Here is a 19948-nt window from a genome sequence, read left to right as displayed (position 1 = left end):
ATATCTTTTTATTTAGAAATTAGTAAATTAATTCTTGGATTATTAGTAAAAGTGAAATATATATTTTTCTACACTTTCTCAGATTTCACATAACAGCAAAAACCCATGAATAGCTGGAAAACTTTTTGTATAAAATCTTTGTGTAAATGTTCAGAAATAGCACTTTTTAAACTTAATTTTGATGTTAACACATTTCATATAATAGCAAATATATTTAGTAAATAATAAACAACAAAATAAAATGTATATAAAACAATTATTAAAATACAACCAAAAAATACTCGTTTTGTATTTTTTGGTATTGTACTGGTACAATACCAAAAAAATTGAGGGATGCTACTGGATGCAATATTAGAAAGTGTGTAACTTCCTTGGTTTGCCTTCTTCATTAGACAGCATCTCAGCTTTTCATGACTTCTCTTTCTTCCTCTCTTATTTTAAGTTCTTGGTGAGGGCTGTGTTACTACTAAACACCAAACCTAGCTCTAAAATTTTGTCCATATCAGAACACTCCTACATCTTCCTCTATGCCTCTTTTTCCTGTTCAAGCTCTCATTTTGCTTTTCTACCTCCTTTTCCCTTGCCTTGGCCACTCTGGGCCTAGGTGGGGGCTCCAGAGGCAGGTGTGGAGAATTACTCCCAGTGTGCCAGGGATTGGTGGCCACTGCCAGCCAGGGACATGGGGTGTGCTCAACAGGGTATTGCCTCACCAGAGCAAGACCCAGCTTGCCCTTCCCTTCACACACATGCATCCAAAATGTTCCCAGCCAGCAATCTCCTCCGTTCTCTCACAGCTGCATGCCCAACTGTATAAATGTATTTATGCATTTATGAGTCCTTATTCAATATGGCACCAACTGTTCCTGTTTAATTGCAGGAAAGCTGTCATTTCTGTCCATGAGATTCTGATTTTTGTTAATTACTCTTTTTGACATGAGCACGAGTTCCTGAATCACTCTGTTGCTTGCAAAAGTGGAATTTCAGTGCCCTTTTCCCCATACCTTCTATTACCCAAACACAGTCTAATCTATATGCAATCATTGCGTGTGTGTGTGTGTAAAGAAACATCACTACTGTGCCATAAGAAATCTGGAGAACTTTCCCTCATTATGGAATACAACCCTGATAGTCTTGAAGCACAGACTTGGCAGCAGCTGTACAAACATTTTAGGAAGGCAGTCCATTTCAGTCTCTTGTGCCACGTGCTGGCAAGAGCTGTAAATTACAAGAACAGGGACACTGTCAGCTTGTAGTTGAAATATGGAGCTCAGGCACTCAGGGTGATGGAAAAATCCTGACAGCAGAGGCATGGGAGGATGTGCTGACACACTGATGAGCTGTGCAGGACACCTCACGTCCACAGAGCTCACATCTGACACAGTTGATGCATTCCACTCTCTGTACTGTGCTCTGCACCACGCTGGCAGGGCGTAGTTGCTCACATGAAACAGTACAAAAGCATATTTTTCAGAGGCCTATGCATACTTCAGCTGATTCCTTGCAGGCCCACCATAATCATGGTGTTATTTGTTCTGGTGCTGCAAGTGGTCACAGCTTCCTCTCTTGGGCTGTACAGGCTATGGAGGTGTGCTTGCCTTTTCCCATTCTTCAAGCTTCCCTTTGAGGCTATCTATGCATTGTTTCCAAACAGGATTTATCACAAGCTGAAGGATACCACCTCTTTTCAAAATCTGTACAGTATATCATATTTGTATATCAGCCTCTGAAACAGATAAATGAGCAGTGTAATATTAGCAAGGGCTTGATACGATAGAACTTGGTTCAGAACCTACTGAAATTGGATAATTGGATTTTTTTCCCTGGGTATTGAAGGAAAAGAGCTGTGCAGACCAAAAAAAAAAAAAAAGCAGCCAAATGTCTACTCAGTGTCTCTGACATGCTGTATCACCAAACTATTTCTTAACTGATTAGCAGCTTCCCACATCAATGTGAAAAAGACAGAGATTGAAACCTTCTCCCCATTCTTCAAGCTGTTAAGCAGGTAAGGAACACAACCTTCTACTTTGCAGTCTCCTTACCTAACGGACAGAGTCACAGGAATTCACTAGAGAAAACCCAGACTTTTCTTTCCTCTCCCTTCTTCTTAAAGTAAATTTTTGGCAAAAGCATAGGGTCATGAGTGATTACAATGGCACAGGTACCAAGGGCTGCAAGTGAGGAGAGAAGGTCCATTGCATCAAGTTTCCAAGGGTTATAAGAAAATGATTTTTAAAAATCCTCATACAAGCCCCTGATATGTCTCCCTTTCTGGTATGTGACAGATTGGACTGAGTTTTGAGCTGTACCAAAAGACAAAATTCAGTGTTTCAGGAAATAAGAAGCAGCAATGCTAGAAGAAGGGTGTTAGGTTCTTATATAAATTAAAGATATGCAGGAGCTGAGAGGTAACAGAAGTTCTGATACAGTGAAGGGACAAGCTACAGTTTCTTTGAGAAGAAAATATGTACAGGTAATTATCTCCACATTAAATTCCTCCCTTCCACATACACACATACTTGTACATAATCTGAACACCCACAGCCCTTTTGGTCCTCAGTTAGGCATCACTAGCTAGAGTTAACATCTGTGCATCCTCCTCTCCTGCATTGGGCTTCAATACAGCTCTTATCCTCCCTAAAATACTGTAGGCTGGGAGATCATGGCCAGAGTGTTTTGTACAAAAAATCTGGTGGCAAAGAAGAAGGAGAGGAAAGAGCAAAACTGTCAGCAATTTACTTTGTTCTTCACCTTGTCATTCTGCCCATGCCTTCCTTCCCATCTTCTGTTTCCCACTTCATCTGTTGATAGGCTCTTAATGTTAATGGTGAATGTCCTGTCCCACTCAGAGACAGTGCTGAAGGTCAGAGTCACTCCTGGGGTTACCCACAATAAAGCAGTTACGTGCTCTATAGCCCGTATGTGCCTCCTTCCTCTCTGCCTGTCTCACGACAGGATATCATTTCAGCAAAGCTCAGTCAGCAGGAACAGGGGCAAACACGCCTTGCCTTGCCTTGCCTTGCTTTGCCAGCAGAATGGAGAAGATGAGCTGTGGCTGTTCCTTCCAAGGCTCCTGGAGGCCTGAGCTAGACCAACCACAGGGTACAATGGGCAGAGCCAGCACAGGTGTGCCCAGGGTGGAGGCTTCATTACTCACCTCTGCCACAGGGCTGGTTTTTACCTTGACTCCTGAACACTAAAAACTCCTGAACACTGCCTGGCAATGCCAGGGAAACAGCACTGAGCCAGGGTGGAGGCTTGAGCCTGCTAATGCCTTCCCTTCCAGAACCACTGAGGCCCTGGCTAGAGGACAAGGACATTGGAAGGGGCAGTGAGGTGCCCTGGCCTTGGGGGAACTGTGGCCACGCTGTGCAGTGCGGGAGGCTTGGTTAGGGCCAGGGCTCCCATGGGAAAGGCAGGGTGTGAGCCTGGTGAGTCACAGGGAGAGCTGCCATCTCTGGCTGCTGGGGTCCCGTACACAGCAGCCTTGCAGAGGATTGATGGGGGGACATGAGGATTGGTGCCATGGTACAGGTCACAGAATCATCTCAATTGGAAGGGATGCAGAACGATCATCGAGTTCGACTCTTTCAGTGAACTGATGAAAAAGACTAGTAGAGTTAATTAAAGATCAAAAATAAGGAAATCTGTGATGTGAATTTTAGTGATTTTTGTGAGTTCTCTTAACACTCTTTTCTGTCTTCATCTCTTTATCATCAATGTGACTTTCTACTATTTACCATCAAAAAAATGCTAGAATTGAGACTCCCTGGTTCTTTCAGTGCTAGAAAATAAGTTCAGCCTACTGGCTTATGTGCGTGATAGAGTTAGGACTGAAGACATTATTAATTTATGTAATACTTACACTAAGACAGTCCTCAGTCATGTGTGGGAATGTTAGAGTTATTTTAGGTTCTCTACAGCCAAGCACCTCAGCTTTTGCTCTTTTAATTATGAGGGACAGCGTAAAAAATGGATGCACGAGTTTTCTGGCCAAATAGAAACAGAATGTTTTCCCAAGGCAAAGGAGGAGATGAATGTGCCTGAGATGACCAAAAAATGGGTGCACACACAAAAGCTTAGATCAGACTCCTAACAGGCTTAATTCACTGCAAGAAGTACACACATGTCCTGAAGTGCTCTTGACTTGGCCTAGCAAGATGGTGGCTGAGAGTGTATCGACACTAACAAATAATTTATTAGATTTAGACACTGGCTGTTTTCATGGTTCTCAGGAATGAAGGAAGGCATCAGGAGCAGGTTATAAGCCAAAATAACCTTTGGGCTACAAAGATGTTTAAAGGCCTGGAGCACTTCTCCTGTGGAGACAGGCTGAGAGAAATGGGGTTGTTCAGCCTGGAGAAGGCTCCAGTGGGACCTTATAGCACCTTCCAGTACCTGAAGGGGACCTACAAGAGAGCTGGAGAGAGACTTTTTACAGGGGTTTGTAGTGACAGGACAAGGTGGGGTGGCTTTAAACTGAAAGAGGGCAGGTTTAGATTAGAAATTGGGAAGAAATTCTTTACTGTGGCAAGTGAGACAATGGAACAGGTTGCCAAGAGAAGCTGTGGATGCTCCATCCCTGGCAGTGTTCAAGGCCAGGCTGGATGGGGGCCGTGAGCAACCTGGTCTAATGGAAGCTGTCTCTGCCCAGAGCAGGGCAGTTGGAATTAGATGATGTTCCCTTCCAACCCAAACCATTCTGTGATTCTGTAACTGTTCTGGTGAGTCACATCAAGCTCACAAGCCACAAGTTTAGCACTGTCAGTACAGGGACAGAAGTAGTGTCAAGATATGCTTCCCCCATGCCTCATTTTAAGTTACCCTTTTTATTGCATTGCGTTTGGTTTTCCTGGGCCCTTCTCCCAGGAAAGCCTCCTTTAATATGGCATCATGGACATGTTATCCACTGTATAATAATACAGATTTGCACAAAGAATTTTAATTTTCTAAGTATTTTATTTATGCAAATGTGTATTGAAATCAACCTAGATATTCCATTTACAATGTCAATGAAACTTAGACAGGAAATTATTTGAAAGGGATTATTTTCTTTCAAGCAAAAGTTCACAAATTCCAGTAAAACTATGTCTACATTGTATAATTTAGTGTTACATATAAATTCTTTTCTATGCCCTTCATACAGAGCAAGAAGAGTGCAAAACCTGCATGAACAGACTGAAAATCCTGCAACAGCAAGATTGCTCTGCAAATCCCCCTTTGAGGCAAGGTCACAAGGCAAAGCTTGGCTCTTGTCTTTGTTGAAATTCCCCATCTATCAGGTTTGAAATAAAATGGGACAGCAGGAATATTAAATCATCCTACACAATATGGATTGGAAGGAGTCTTTGAACCCGTGTATATTCAATTTCCAATGTTTCATTGTTTGCTAATTTCCCTATAATTCCCACTTTTTCCTACAGTATCTCCCAGGATTTCAACATTATTCTTTGTGCTTTTTGTTTCTCACCCTTCACTGTTTTTTTCTGTTCACATCTCCTGTTCAGTTCATATACTAAATCATCCCTATTCTGCACAAAATTCTCCACTGAATTTAATAATCTATTAATAGTAACACATTAATCCTGCATTTTCTTCAAACAAAATGTCCATAGTAGAAAAAATAAAAACACAAAAACCCCTTGACATGTCTCTGGATGTCATCTATCATTATCCAGCTTATTTGGTTTGCACGTTACATGCTTTTCCCACAATACTTTTACTTGGCTGCAGTGCAAGAACTATCTTTTATATGGATTTTACGCAGTAAAGCTTCCGCAAAAACTGTATAAATAAATATAGCATAGACTTGTCTATGTGAATGTAAATTTAGTTACAGAGAAGTAAATACACAGAAACTCCTTCAATTTCAGGATGAAATAGCTCAAGAATACTGTACAGGTTGTTTTTCTTCCAGAAGACAGGTTCAGCTCACTAAACGCAAAAGTAAGAACAATCATGTTCCATTACCTTCAAAAAGAATTGAACTCAAAGCTGATAAACAGGACCTTGAGGGTGTACAAAGAGTTTCATTCAAATCTCTACAAAGCTACATAAAGTGTTTATTTCCCTTTAAAAGTTATTTAAAGCCAGTCATGAACTGTCTGCGCAAGAGAACACGATTATACTAATTTAACAGTTACTTGGCTATGCCCATTTTCTCCTGTATGGATTTTCTACTAATGGATTGATGGAGTAAATTGTTTTCATTGTCTCAGTCTAGACAGCAGTTAGATTAGGATCAAAAAGATGCCATCTCTCATTTGGTCAGGCATACAGACACCACTTAGCTAACTGGTGAACAGAAGGTGAAATGCTATGGAACAGAAATTCTCTGCATTCAGTGAATAATTGTCACTGTTTATCCAATACAGATGTCAGGAACTTGTTAGTTCTCCCATCACTGGAGGTTGAGGGGTGAGGGGAAAAAAAAAAAGTGAAGTAATCTTAATATTGCAAAATTCTTCAGTAAAATATGAGAAGGAAAAAAATACATCTACCATAGGCCAGAGTCAGATATTTTAGAATTCTAATGTGAGCTATTGCATATACTCTCAGGCTTTGACCTATTTCTCAGCCTATGATATGGAAGTTGGCTTTTGCAAAGGTTTGGACAGCTCTGAGGATTATTTGATGAATCCAGCAGACTATACTCATAAAGCATTAAGTGAACAGACCAGGTATTGCCCAGCATGAAAGGTAATGAGTAGCCAAGAGAACATGTATCTACATCCACGTAAGTTCAAGCACATGTGTGCACACACACGCAGAACAGCCTAAAAATGAAGCAACTTCAATGTCTGCTGCTTGTAGACATTATTCAAAGGGATGAAAGATCCTATCATTAGACAAAAAGGCTTAAACAGTTCAGAGGAACTGGATGGTCCCTGGAAAGATTCTATCCTTTTCCGACAAAGATCTCAAACATTTGCATGTACAGCCGAGGAAAGCAATTCTAGTATAGGAAGAAAGGATAAGAGTTTACACTACAGAAATCAAAATTGAAATGGGATAGATCACAGAGTCGTTGAGGTTGGGAGGGACCTCTATAAGCCATTTGGTCCAAACCCTCTGCTCAGGCAGGACTATTTAGAGACGGCTCTTCAGGACCATGTCCAGGTGGCTTATGAGTATCTCTGAGGTGGGAGGCTGGTGGGGAGCACTCAAATCACCCTCGCAGTGAAGTGTTTTCTCGTGGTTTGAGAGAATCTCCTGTGTTTCACTTTATGTCCATTCCCTTCTGTCCTATCACTGGGCACCACCGGCAAAGCCCAGCCTTGGTCTATTTGCTACCCCTTTCAGGTATGTACAAGCATTAATAAGGTTCCCCTGAGCCTTGTCTTTTCCAGGCTGAACAATCCCAGACCTGCTTTAACTGAAGTTTTTAAACAAGCAGGACTACTTGCCCTACTAGGATCTGCAGATCTGAATTGACAGAAAAAACACTGTAGCTGAAGGCAGGGAAGACTGTAACAGGTTTGAAAGAAGGAGGGAATGACACGGACATTAAAGTAAGCAAGTTTCGAGCCCTTGCTGAAGGAAGGCTGCTGATACAGCAGCAGGGCACGGGCTGAGCTCTACCCACGGCAGACAGCCAGCAACACGACAGGCGGCACACGTGGAGGTGGAAGGAGGACGAAGTTTATTCTTCCAAAGAAGCAGAGCACCGATTCAACTGAGCGAGATTCTCCCCGCTGGGGAGAAGCCAGAGTCTCTGCACCCCGCGTTCCATCACCGTACCCCGCTGCCACGCCTGCCTCCCTCCCTCCCTCCCTCTCGCCCCTCAGCAAGGAGAACCCGCAATCGGAGCCGCGGCCGCCGCTGCGCCCCGAGCCCGCCCCGCCGCCCGCGGCTCCGCGCCTGCGCCGTGGGGAGAGGTCGGCGCTTCCCCTTCCGGCCGTGCCGCGGCTCTGTCAACATGGCAGCGGTGCCGGGCGGGCGGCAGCGCTGCCTCCTCTGGGCGGCAGGTGACGGGCGGGCGGCGTCAGCTCCGCCGGGCTGGGCTGCAGGACAGAGGGGGGAAAAGCGGTGCGGTTGGGAGGCGGGCAGAGCTGGGGAGGCAGGAGGGGAGGGAAGCGCTGGGGGCGTGAGGGGCCAGGAGGGAAGGGAGCCCGTCAGCTGGTGTGGGTGAGCGCCCCGGGTTGGTTCGGACATCACTCACGGAACGCTATTCCTTTGCCTCGCAGTGGTTGCACATGTGGTGGCCTCAGGTGCCGGTTTTGTGGAGGATCTAGATGAGTCGTAAGTATTGGGGTGTCTTGCCTAATTGCCGAGATACTGTCTTCTTATGTGCATAGTGTGCTTGTCAAGAAAGCTACACTGGAAAAGACTTTGGCTGTTTTATTGCAGGAAGGACAGAAAAATGGTGGCCTGAAATATCATAGAATATCCTCTGTTGGAAGGGACCCACAAAGATCATTGAAGTACAGTTCCTGTCCCTGCATAAGACTCCCAAAATGTCACACCATGTGCCTGAGAGAGTTGTCCAAATGTTTCTTGAGCTCTGTCGGGCTTGGTTGCTGTGACCACTTCCCTGGGGAGCCTGCTCAGACCTTAACCACCCACTGAATGAAAAATATTTTCCTGATACTTAACCTAAATCTCACCAGCACAGCTTCATGCTTTTCTCTTGGGTTATGTCACTGGCCACCAGAGAAAGAGCTCAGTTTCTGCACCTCTGCTTTCTCTCTTGAGGAAGTTTTAGACTCCCATGAGGTCTCTTCTCAGTCTCACCTGTTAAGGAGATTCAGTTAATGAAGCTGAGAAACAATGAAATTTTTCAGTTTCTTTAAAGCTGGTGATGTTGCCAGAAGTGTTCTTGGGCTTCCTTGCTTGTTCTTTCTTTTTGGTAGAGTAAATACACTGATGTGTTGGTGCCTGCCCCAAATAAAAGCTGATTGCATTTAACCAAAGTCTTCATTAGAGTTTGCAGCATGGCTGCCACAAAGGCTTGGGAGAGCAAGTTGAAGTGCATTCACACATGGTCAGAAACAGAAGAGACAAAGAAGCCTGCAGGACTAGTTCATGGCTGCTGGAAGTGCCAGTAATATTTGTGCAAAAATGTGCCTTAACAACAGAATTATTCCTGAGATTGTGCAGGAGTTGAAGTGGGTAGTCCTGCCATGAACTTGGTTGTGTAGTGTCAGTGTTGATGTACTGGTTTGCTGTAGCAGTTTGATAGGTACATAGTTGCTGTTTCACAAGAAAATTACCCAAATGTTTTTGGTTTTTTTTTGTCATATTAGCAGGTTTATATCAAGTGTTACAAAGCAGCACAATTATTGGAGCTGAAAGAAGATATGGAGAATAGCTGGTAGGGGAGGAGAAGTTGGCATTAAATTATTACCTTGCGATAAATTCAGCCAGTTAAAGGTGATGTTTTCATGAGGGTTCAGTCCACTATGAATTGTATCAAAGAGCTAAACTGTCGGGAAACCAGTCACATTTTTACAATATTGCTTGTTAATCATAAGATCAGATCAAGCATAGTGGCTTTATGGGTGAGGGGATGGGAGCATATGGAAGGAGTTCTCAGGAGAGACACAGTAGTGTCTGGTGAAGCATGGGAACTATTTGGACTTGATTTTCAAAGCTTGTTTTTAAAACATTGTCACATAACTTTTATAAGTAACTGATAAAAGGAAATTTTATTTTAGAACACTTGGATTTTTTGATTACAAAACTATACAGACACCTGTATTTGCAGTTGAGAAAATAAGAATTGGAGAATTGTTCAGGACAGGGTTTGTGGGGAATTTTTTGAATTTTTTTTAGCTGACTGACAAGTGGTGAGACAGGTCAGGAAAACAAATATAATTGAAATTTAAATTTAATTTGAACAATTTAAATTTTAGTATAATTTTGCTCCAAACTGGGGAGCAGTGACTGGTGAAGTTTCAAGTTTTCCATTTTATAGATGCCTAAACATTATGGATGTTCTGCTGTTGCTGAAAGCTTTGTGTTCTGTTTGAATTTTAGTGGTTGTAGACAGTGTGGACTAGTACAAGGCACAGGTCCCTTTTCTAAGATTACAGGACAAAGGAAAACAAGTAGCAGAGCTGACAAAGGTGCCCAGCTGGGCTGCAGGAGGGATACACAAAAGGAGTTGTGGTTCCTCTTGGCTTGTGCTGCTCTGATAGCAGATCTGCTGCCTCAGGTCAGTACTCATTTTGTGATGGGTGTGGATTTGTTCTAGTGTGATAATGAAGCAGATTAGTAACCTGACTTAAAAAGGAAGTGTCTTTCTGTCTGTGGGATGGCTCAAAACAGGTTCAGAAGCATCAGAAATGGTGCAAGTGGGAAGCAAGGAATAGACAGAGCAGCTGGGTTGTTTTGAGGCCCTTGGAATTCTGACCTTGGTGTTCAGTTTTGCTTCATGCTGGTTTCTTTTAACTGTTCATGATTGAGTGGGGTGCTTGGTTTGAGTGGGGTTCTTGGTTTAAGTGGGGGCTGAGACAGCATTTGATCATGTAGTTGGGAAGATGTATGCGTTTGAGACAACTAATTTTGATTCAAGGACATGCAACACTTATAACTACCTTTCCACCAGTGTGATTGTGTTTCTGTTAGCTGACAGAGGATTGCACAGGACAGTTAAAAAGAGACACTGAAATTTTGAGCTTGGAAAACATATTTATAGGGCCTACAAACAGCATCTTCAGAAAATGTTTGATTGTTCATTTTTAGAGAGATTTCTGTATTCCTTCATCAGTGTGTTGAACTTCCTCAATATTGTCTTGTAATTTAAACATTGACTTTAGCAACGCTAGAGTGGGTTTGATGGCTGGGGTTTTGTTAAACTTCAGATTTTAGTTTCTGTGGAAGTTGGTTAAATAGGTGCTTAGATGAGAAGTACATTGAAATTTTATATTATAAAAACTACAGTATTTTTTATACAATCTTAGGTCAAACTTACTAAACTCTGTTGGAAAGCTCAGCCTCCAGATGTTTAATTCTTTTTCTCTTTTCTTTCTGTCTGCTGCCAAGGTTGCGGTCTACCTTTCTCAGTACTTTAATGCTCTTTACAATTTGCCATAACAGTTGTATTGTGGCAGAGGAGGGAGAACATTTAACTGTAAATTCTTCTTATACGAAGAAAAAAGTGATATTCTAAATTGAAGCACAGCCTAGGATCTTAGGATTCAGTAACTACTTTTTGCCTCTTGCATCATAGCCGATTACTTGTATTTGGCATTGTAATTGGAAGTTAGCTGAGGCTCTGTTTGAGTCCTGAGGAGATGCTGGGCTCTCACTGGTTCTCTCATTAGACCTGTAGTGCTTAGGGTGGTGAGGTGAATTTTTAGTGAGGTTGTCAACTAAGCAGTTTTGTGACTTAAAAATGCTGCTTTCCTTTAGCAGTTCCATAGCAAAGTCTCTGCAAATACTTTTCCTGCTGCTGTACAGGCATTGCAGCCTTGGTGTGCCATCAATAAAATAGGCTGGAATTTACCAGTGAAATGCTGCAATTCTAAGTTTCGAGCATTCAACACTGTAATTAGATTGTATTCATGATTTATTTTTGTCAAACAGTAAGCATTAGTATTTTGTATTTTGTCAAGACCATTATGGACTATTACAAATTTAAAGAAATATAATAAATTTTGCCTACTGCTTTTCAACCATTTTATAGGCATGCTGCATATTGGAAACTGACAAGTTGGGCTATAACTTGTATTAATTGGATCTTAGAGTATAGATCTACACTTACTGTATAATTATATGTAAACATCTAATTTTGCAAGAAGAGTGGTGCAGTAAGGATGTTGTATCGTGTATGTTATAGCATGTGACTTTAGTCCCAGTCCTAGTCACTTTTACAAAGCCTGTCTTTTACAAAAGTAAACCTTAGGTTAAAGTTCTAGCTAATTTAATTGTCTACATAGAGCTAGTTAACTAATGCCGTTATCCATATTATCTTGTAGTGACAACAGCGAAATGCGTAAGCAGCATTTTGGGAGGTACCAAAGAACTCTGATTTATCAAGCTTAGTTTTATCAATAACTTGACCATTTTTATTCCATTAAGTTGGTTTTTTGGTTGTGTGCAACTTTAATAGAACTATAAACTGACACACCTATAGTAGAATGTTTAAGGAGGTTGAGCTCAAGTTGCTTCACATATTAATATTAAAGATAATTTAGTTAGTTTACATTTACTAAAGCTGAGATTAACAATTTAAACCAATGTTCAAAGAGTCTGTATTAGTTGATATATAAAAATAAAACAACTGTATTTAATATAACTAAGACAATTGCAAAATACTTCTTCCCCCTAGATAGCACATGCTAATCAAATATCTTCTCTGTGTTTTGATGCGTGTTCTTATTTCTTGCTGTTTTTCTATTTTGTTGGTTTTTTTGGATATTTTTGGGGTTTTTTGTTTGTTTTTTTTTGTTTTTTGTTTTGCTTCTTTTGGTTTTTTATCTTAGGAAATAGTTAGAGAAACCTAATAGGCATAGCTGTGTGTGTAGTATCATGTACAGAGCAATATTTTACTAAAAAATAAGCATCCTCTCTGTTTCTCCATGCTCAAAGAATGAAACAAAACAGGAAACTTGTATCTATGGTTTTATCCTAACCTTTTTTCAGACTTTGCCTGTTTTACACATGCACTTCACTATTTTATTTTCAGATACATAATTTATTGATATCATTTTTTTCCCTTTCTAGGTTTAAAGAAAACCGTAAAGATGATATTTGGCTTGTAGATGTGAGTATATAAGAAAAACGGGAAGATCTACTGGTGGAAATCAAAAGACAGACTGCACGGCACTACACACTGTAGTCAAGCTGCTTCATCGTTTGGAAAATTGTTTGTACATGATGCAGAAAAACTTCATGGCAGTAATTCTGACAGGATAGATAAACAATCTGTCTGCAGTTCAGGGTGAAGCAGGAATAGGCTGAATAGACTGCTGAACAGCCTGCTGAATAGGCTTCAGTCTATATTTTGCAGTCCTTAAAAAAGGAAAGCAGATTACCTAACACACTCAGGAGGTGATAACCTCTGTTGAGGGTTTTTATAATTCCTGTCATCTATTACATCAGTTGATTTGTGTTCTAGACTTCTGTTAGCACTGAAAGATCAAATATATGAGAGCCTTCTTAGTTTTCTAAATTATTTGGAAAGATTCAGTGCCCCTTACTTCAGGGATAAAGAGTTTTTAAAAACATTGAGCTTGTTTGTGAATGAGTTCTTAAAATTGTATTAATTTTACCCAAATAGGTACTATAATTCTCAAAATTGTATTATCCAGATTCGTGATTTTTGAGTGGGAAAAACTATATGTGCTAATTTGGAGTTATCAGTAGTATATAGCAAAACAAAATTCATCTTTTGTTAAACTGTGGCATTATCTTGTTATACCAAAACATTGATATCTTCTGCCTGTTGACAAATTCATATTTCTGGATAATTTGGATATTCATATGATCTTTTAACTTTCAAAACAAATGTTACCATGCAGTCTATTCCTAAATAAGAAATCATATAATATTGCAGCATTTTAATGTATTCTTTTCAAACTTGTGCTTTCATATTAAAAGTAGGACTAAATCATAAATGCTGCTTGTCATGCTAACATTGCAACTAACTTGCAATTTTATTAAAACATAAGGAGTACCATGACTGGAAAAGAAGTCTTGCTAATGATTTGAGAGTTAATTGTAGAATCAATTTCTACCAATTTTTTATTTTTTTATTTTCTTTTTAATGAAATGTATTTGCTTTGCAGTTTTATGCACCTTGGTGTGGCCACTGTAAGAAACTAGAACCTGTGTGGAATGAAGTGGGCATAGAAATGAGAAACATGGGTTCTCCAGTAAAAGTTGGGAAGATGGATGCAACTTCCTTTTCTAGTAAGTATGGTTTGTTTAGGGGTAATTTCATCACAGCCTCTGTGTTGAACCTATTCTTAGTTTATTTTCTTGTTATTTTTCTTCTGTGTCATAGCACAAATACGCAAACCATAATTGTAGAAAAATTTCCTGATTGTTTTTCTTCCCAAAAGTGACAACTTGCTGTAGTATGTGTTTTTTATCACATTTGTTTCTCCTTGAGTAGGGAACTCTTCCTGACAAATGGAAAGTAATAGCTTTTCAAAGATCTGCTTTTGATATGCCTCTTAGAGTACTGTTATATAATCATTTTTATGTGGTGTGTCTCTTGAGAGCATCCAGTTTTAGGTTCCTTCTATTACTGCCGGAGGAGTGCCTGTGTTTTTGCTCTTACTCATTTCAGGTAATCGGTCCTGAAACTGTTACACAAAGCCTGCTGAGATAAGTGAATTCATTACATCAGTGATCACTGCTCAGCCAATTTCTTCCCATGTTTCTCTGTAAATGTCTTCTCAAAGAATCAAATTGAGTACTTTCAGTATTTTTTTTTTTGCTGATGCCTTTCATATGTATCGACCTTTTCAGAGAAAACCCCAAACCTTTGGTTCTCAGAGAAGTGGTTTCGGTAGACATGAGAGGATTGTTGAATGCTCAACAGTACTTCCTTTGTGTTTATGTGTTTCTTTATTGTCAGTTCACTTAAATGTGTGTTGAACCAGGAGGATATTTAAAAGGAAATGTATGGGGAGGAGTGGGGCCCAAATGAGATCTATGTGTCATAAAATTTTTTAAATACGTGTAGTATTTTTAGTTAATATTCATTAAATCTGATTATACCGGTTTGTTGTATTTGCCTAAAATGTTATGCAGAATACTTTTCTCAGTGGTATTCCAGTTTTTCCTGTGCTTAGATATGGTGAAATCAGAAAGTACTTTGGACTTGATTAGCATAAGAGATCTGATAGCCAGAATGCCTTGGCAGGAACAAATAGAGCTTTGAAGATGGCAAGAAGATTGAATCAAGCCTGTGGACAGGGAGAAGATTGAACAAATGTTGAAATGTGCATACGTTTGTTTATATGCTTGTATGGTGTTTAACCCAATCACTGTAGCCTTCCTAGAATATTTTATAAGCTTATGTAGCCCACAGTAAAATGGGATTCTGATCACCAAGTCAGTTGTCCCCATCTCTCTCCATCACCGATACTTAGATGTTGGAGAGTTTGGTCTTTTGAGATTAAAATGATTTTGCCTCAAAGACCAATTTATTGTCTATATCCTTTTCTATAAAACCAAATAAATAAGACTTCATGTTTCATCTTAAATATACTTATTTTCTATTGAAAAATAAGCCTGGAGAATTAGAAGTTTCAATTTCATGCAATCAGGTAACTTCAAAACTGGGAATAGATTTCATGGTTCTCTAAATTTCCAGTAAAAAATCTTAAATTCCAGAAAAAAATTCCAGTGTATAAAATTCTAAATCATATGAATTGTATAAAAGCTTACCTTGAATTATTTGTATTGGTCATCCTGTTACTATATATGTTACTATACCTAGGTAGAGTATGTACCTAGGTATAGTATGGTACTATGTTTTTGTTATATCAGTCATTTTTACTTACATAAAAATTACTAAAAGCTGCAAGGGTTCCTTTGTGCCCTGGAAAAGTTTTTGTTCTCAGATTTGCTACTGTTTTCATGGTGTCATGATAAATCTTTTTAAGTAGTTTTATGCTTTCATTTTCAACGTGGAAATCTTACATCTGGATATGAAAAACTCAAGTCAACTCTGCTTAATACCTTTTCAATCTAAAGATTCTCTGAAATCAAAGTAGTTCAGTCTTGAAAATGTCAGAAGGAAATGCAGCTGTAATGTGTATGTGTCACTTGGAAGGAACATGAGTGGTTTGCTCTGCATAGTTTGTGTTTATAATAGCAATATGAAGTGGTGTGAAAGAGCTAAACTTTGGGAAGCTTGGTGTCAGAGAGCTGAGATCTTATCTTATATGGTGAACATATAAATCATCCAGTGAATATTGCCTCTGGTAGCTCTGTGGAATGAGGATACAGCTCTTGCATCAACAGAGCAGTCGCCTGATGTGGTATCAGTTGAATTTTCAGGGGGTTTAGCCTCAGGAGTCCACTGTGTGTGAGCAGAGAAGAAATACATCACACCTAGGGGTGATGCAATTGTTGCTGTTTGCCTGTACTGTATTCTTCATACCAAGAAGTAGAGGTGATGATGTAAATAAATAATTTCCATGAAGTTGATAGAATTTTGGTAATCCCCATGGCTGGAATGTGTAAAAAAATGTATTAAAAATTGTCTTTTCTAGATCTGTACAAGGAGAAATAAACCGTTGACAGCTCTTGTGATTGAATGTTCTAATACACATTTTAATACATTGTGGTTCTGTGTAGTAGAGCTGTAATAGAAAAGGGTCAGAATCAAGTTGATTCTCATATGCCTATTTCTTAGAACAGTTGTCTTTGATTGGATGCCAGTAGGTGAATTGCTGGTTTTGTTTGTTGTGCTGTGCAATCAGGTACTTGCATCTGATCCAGGTGCACAACCAAAGTTCTAAACTCTTACTGAGAGCTTTGCACACAAGATGTCCAACATCTGCTTGCTGTGGCATGTTGTTGGTAGCTTCAGAATGGTTTTATAACAAGCATGGGCTCTATTTGAGTCAGGGATTATTATTCAACAGGGAATTGCACAAGTATTGGCACAGTTTTAGACTTATTTAATCTTTCTTTGAGACTGTGTAGTTAAACATTTGGAAAAAACTGGATTTGCTGGAAAGTGTAGTTTAAGGTGGCAGATGTTTTGTTCACAAGTGGAAGGGTGGTTGCAAATTGTACTCCTCCAATGGGACCAAGATAGAAAGTTTTAAGCAAATCTGAGGTGGGGGAAAAAGTTCTGCAGTTGTCTTACTTTTTACCACTTTAGTAAGCAGCAGGTATCTACTTAGAAAGTGCCTACTTCTGGTATTCTTCATGACAGTAGACATTTACTTGTGTGGAATATGATTTTAAAAGTATGATACTGCACTTCTTGTTAGCCATTACTCTAGCACAGGAGTAATTAATTGTCTTCTATGTTTCTTTAAAGCATTAGTATTTACAGCTCTTCATCCACGATGCTTAATTTTTGCCTCTTATATTTTCAGTCAATTGTATGTGCATATTCAGTGCATGCTACTTTTGGGGAAAGCAGACCAAGCATGTCTGTCCAGAGGATTCTCATGACATTTGAGTTGTGGCACATGAATTGGGAGGCTGTCCTGTGACCCTGCAGCACCTCTGACAGAAGTCCAAACTTTAATGATGTAGCTTAATAGCAGCAAGCTTTTCCTTGAAAGCAAGTAAAGTAATTCATATTGAGCTAAGTGGTATTTTTTTTATTTGTATATGTGGTGTGAATAGTAAACCATGCTTAAAGAAACAGTAGGAGAGAAAAAAAAGTCCTGGTTCACTTTGGCATTAACGCATTTCTTTCAGGTATTGCATCTGAATTTGGAGTGCGAGGCTATCCAACAATTAAGCTGTAAGTTGATCCTTCCTATCAAATTTCTTTCAATAATAGAATAAGAAATTAAAAACTAATAAAAATAAAGGAAAAGAAAATAAAAACAAAACTTAAAAATAGCCCTGTCCATTTAGAAGTCTCAAACCCATGTAATGTATAGTCCAGTACAATGTCATGTTAAATAAAGACGCAGTAGTTTTGAGTACTTTTTACTGTGGACATACTGGGGATTTTAGCAGGTTTAAGCAAATAATATTCCTAATAGGTGATAATAAATCTTGTCAAGTTAGTTTTCTCAAAATAGGAAGCAGAGATGTTCAGCTTGATAATTTTTAAGGATGAAAAATTTTCATGGCATATAGAGGTATTGAAAATTCCTCAGAATTTCTTAAATCTATATGGATTCAAAGAAAGCTTGTTAGAATTAGTAAAAGTTGCTTGAATACTTTGCTAATGCAAGCAAGCTACATCCCCTCTCAGCAGAGTACCGTAAGCTGACCAACACTTCAGTGAAGCTTAATACATACATATGAATGATTTTGCAGATTATTTGAATTATAATTATTTAAATTATAAAAAAACATTAAAGAAGTTTATATGCTTTCCTTTTACAAGGACATACCCCTGAGTAGTGTAAATGTTCAGTGTGTTTGGTTTGGTTTAAGTGTGGGGTATTTTGTTGTTTTCAAGGGGCTTTTTAATATGGTCATAAATAAGTGTTCCAAATTATCTGTGTGTTTATAAAATAAATGACAGCTGTGCACTAGGAAAAAAACTGTAAAAGAATGCTAAGTATTTCAACAAGTCAGTAATTCAGATAGTGTGTAAATAAGCTTTTATTCCATAATTCCATCGTACGGCATTATTGAGTTTTATATTTTCATCTTATCACTTGCTGAAAGGTGACTGAGTAAACATGTCAAGGTTGAGAAATTTTACATGTATGAATGTAGTTTAGATACTGATTTTTCTGGTTTGTTTTGGTTTTTTTTTTGTCCTATTTATCTAGCTTGAAAGGTGACTTGGCGTACAACTACAGAGGACCTAGAACCAAAGATGATATAATTGAATTTGCTAATAGAGTGGCAGGGTAAGTATACTCTTCTCAGAGACTTCTGCTGACTTCAAAATTACATGAGACTTTGAGGTGGGCCAAGACTTACTTAAAAAGAACAAAATATTGATGTTAAAAACTCTATTACTAAATGTGTAGGTGCATGGGAGACTGGTGCTGAGTTAAGATGATTTATTTCCAAGGCCACATTTCCTGGGTGTTGTGCTTACACTCAGAATTTTCTCTCTCAAATGGAGAGACATTATTGTGGCCTTCCACTATATAAAGACATCTTCTAGGAAAGACAGAGTTTTTATCATGGTCTGTACTGGAAGGATTAGGGGCAATGGTTTTAAACTGGAAGAGGATAGGTTTAGAATGAATACTAGGAGTAAATTCTCTGCTGTGAGGGTGGCAAGACACTGCAAACAGTTTCCCAGAGAAGTTGTTGTTGCCCCGGCTCTGGAACTGTTCAAGGCCAGTTTGGGTGTGACTCTGAGGAACCTGGTCTGGTGAAAGATGTCCTTGCTTATGGTGGCAGGTTGGACCAGATGATCTTTTAGGTCCCTCCCAGTCTATCCCAGTCTGTGATTCTGTGACTGGTAAAAGGCATCATAGCAGCATTTTGTAGTAAGAGCTGAATTTCATGTTTAATTGTGCTGTTTGAAGAACATAACATGTTATTTGGTAGAGGGAGGGTGGGAGGGAATATTCTTTTTTCTTTTAGTATAAAATAATAATTTGAAAAACTAAATTAATTTGCATTTTGGTTTTTTTTTTTAAAACAGCACCAAAAACCGTATGATATTTTCATGTGAATTTTTGTTTGTTTGGGTTTTTCAGGTAGCACAAACTGAGATTTTTCTGTCTTTTTTTCCCTTTCCAGACCTCTCATCAGGCCACTTCCTAGCCAGCATATGTTTGAGCATGTGCAAAAGAGACATCGTGTACTTTTTGTGTATGTTGGTGGTGAATCTCCTTTAAAGGTTTGAAGCTCGATTAAGTAAAGTTACTTCTTTTGGCAATTTAGGGAATAATTTTAAAAATCTTTCAAAAGACTGAAATGCATGCTTCTAACAAATTCTTGGTGTTTTTTTACGTTTATTAAAGTGCTTTTACAATCTTACACCATAAACGTTTTCTAATTGCTCTTTAAAGATAAGGTATGTCACAAAGCTTTTGTTTGACACATACTAAAAAGTCAGAAATTAAAAAAAACATTGTTTGTATTTTTTCAGGAAAAATACATTGAGGTTGCTTCAGAACTAATAGTTTATACGTACTTTTTTTCTGCCTCAGAAGATGTGCTGCCTGAGGTAAGCTGTTTCCATTCCTACTGCTTCTTCAGAAATGGCATTTTTCTCCTCATCTCTTCAATTTTGCTGTTTTGATGGCTTCTTACCGTATGTTTGGCTTTGGTAGATATCTAAGTAATTCCACTGAAACATGTGATGTTTGACTCTGTAAAGGGAGAGAATACAACCCAAGTTTCAATCTGTCATTATATTATTTTGACCAAATTACTT

The 19948-nt window shown here is 39.0% G+C and overlaps 1 protein-coding gene across 1 annotated transcript in view; it reads left to right on the top strand.

Annotated features, from left to right (window-relative positions):
- Positions 1–7898: 7898 nt before the first annotated feature.
- Positions 7899–19948, top strand: part of TMX3 (thioredoxin related transmembrane protein 3) — a 29446-nt gene continuing 17396 nt past the window's right edge. Inside the window, exons 1-8 of the mRNA XM_005517296.3 lie at positions 7899–7964; positions 8184–8238; positions 12667–12706; positions 13731–13854; positions 17341–17386; positions 18378–18458; positions 19309–19408; positions 19661–19738. Of these exons, the coding sequence (XP_005517353.2) occupies positions 7916–7964; positions 8184–8238; positions 12667–12706; positions 13731–13854; positions 17341–17386; positions 18378–18458; positions 19309–19408; positions 19661–19738 (573 nt within the window). The 5' untranslated portion in view covers positions 7899–7915. The remainder of the gene's footprint in view (positions 7965–8183; positions 8239–12666; positions 12707–13730; positions 13855–17340; positions 17387–18377; positions 18459–19308; positions 19409–19660; positions 19739–19948) is intronic.

Source organism: Pseudopodoces humilis, chromosome 1 (assembly GCF_049639895.1).
Source record: "Pseudopodoces humilis isolate 2021_Gansu_Grassland_sample_001 chromosome 1, ASM4963989v1, whole genome shotgun sequence".
NCBI classification, from domain to species: Eukaryota; Metazoa; Chordata; class Aves; order Passeriformes; family Paridae; genus Pseudopodoces; species Pseudopodoces humilis.
This window is presented reverse-complemented; position numbering and strand designations above follow the sequence as displayed.